The sequence below is a fragment of the Eurypyga helias genome, unplaced genomic scaffold (assembly GCF_000690775.1).
Source record: "Eurypyga helias isolate BGI_N326 unplaced genomic scaffold, ASM69077v1 scaffold16957, whole genome shotgun sequence".
Lineage (NCBI taxonomy): Eukaryota > Metazoa > Chordata > Aves > Eurypygiformes > Eurypygidae > Eurypyga > Eurypyga helias.
In genome coordinates this window covers 6,352-6,572 of record NW_010261322.1, presented here as the reverse complement: position 1 = coordinate 6,572, position 221 = coordinate 6,352, and the positions used below count along the sequence as shown (strand labels likewise).

At 71.0% G+C, this 221-nt stretch overlaps 1 protein-coding gene across 1 annotated transcript in view; it reads left to right on the top strand.

The window, feature by feature from the left end:
* Window positions 1-7: 7 nt before the first annotated feature.
* The window catches only part of IBA57 (IBA57, iron-sulfur cluster assembly homolog (S. cerevisiae)), a gene marked incomplete at its 5' end in the record, with an annotated part of 4,102 nt that continues 3,888 nt past the window's right edge, over window positions 8-221 (top strand). The window contains one exon of the mRNA XM_010155334.1: window positions 8-156. Within this exon, the coding sequence (XP_010153636.1) occupies window positions 8-156 (149 nt within the window). The remainder of the gene's footprint in view (window positions 157-221) is intronic.

Genomic DNA, 221 nt, shown 5'->3' with positions numbered 1-221 from the left:
GCTGGACGTGCGGGGCGCCGAGGCCGCCCTCCTCCTCCAGGGGCTCCTCACCAATGACGTCACGCAACTGGTCGCGCGGGAGGCCCTGCCGCGCGCCCTCTACGCGCATGCGCTCAACGTCCAAGGCCGCTGCCTCTATGATCTCATCCTCTACAGGTGAGACCAAAGCGGAGGGGCGGGGGAAGGAGCTGGGCGGGACCACTGGCAGGCGGGGGGAGGGG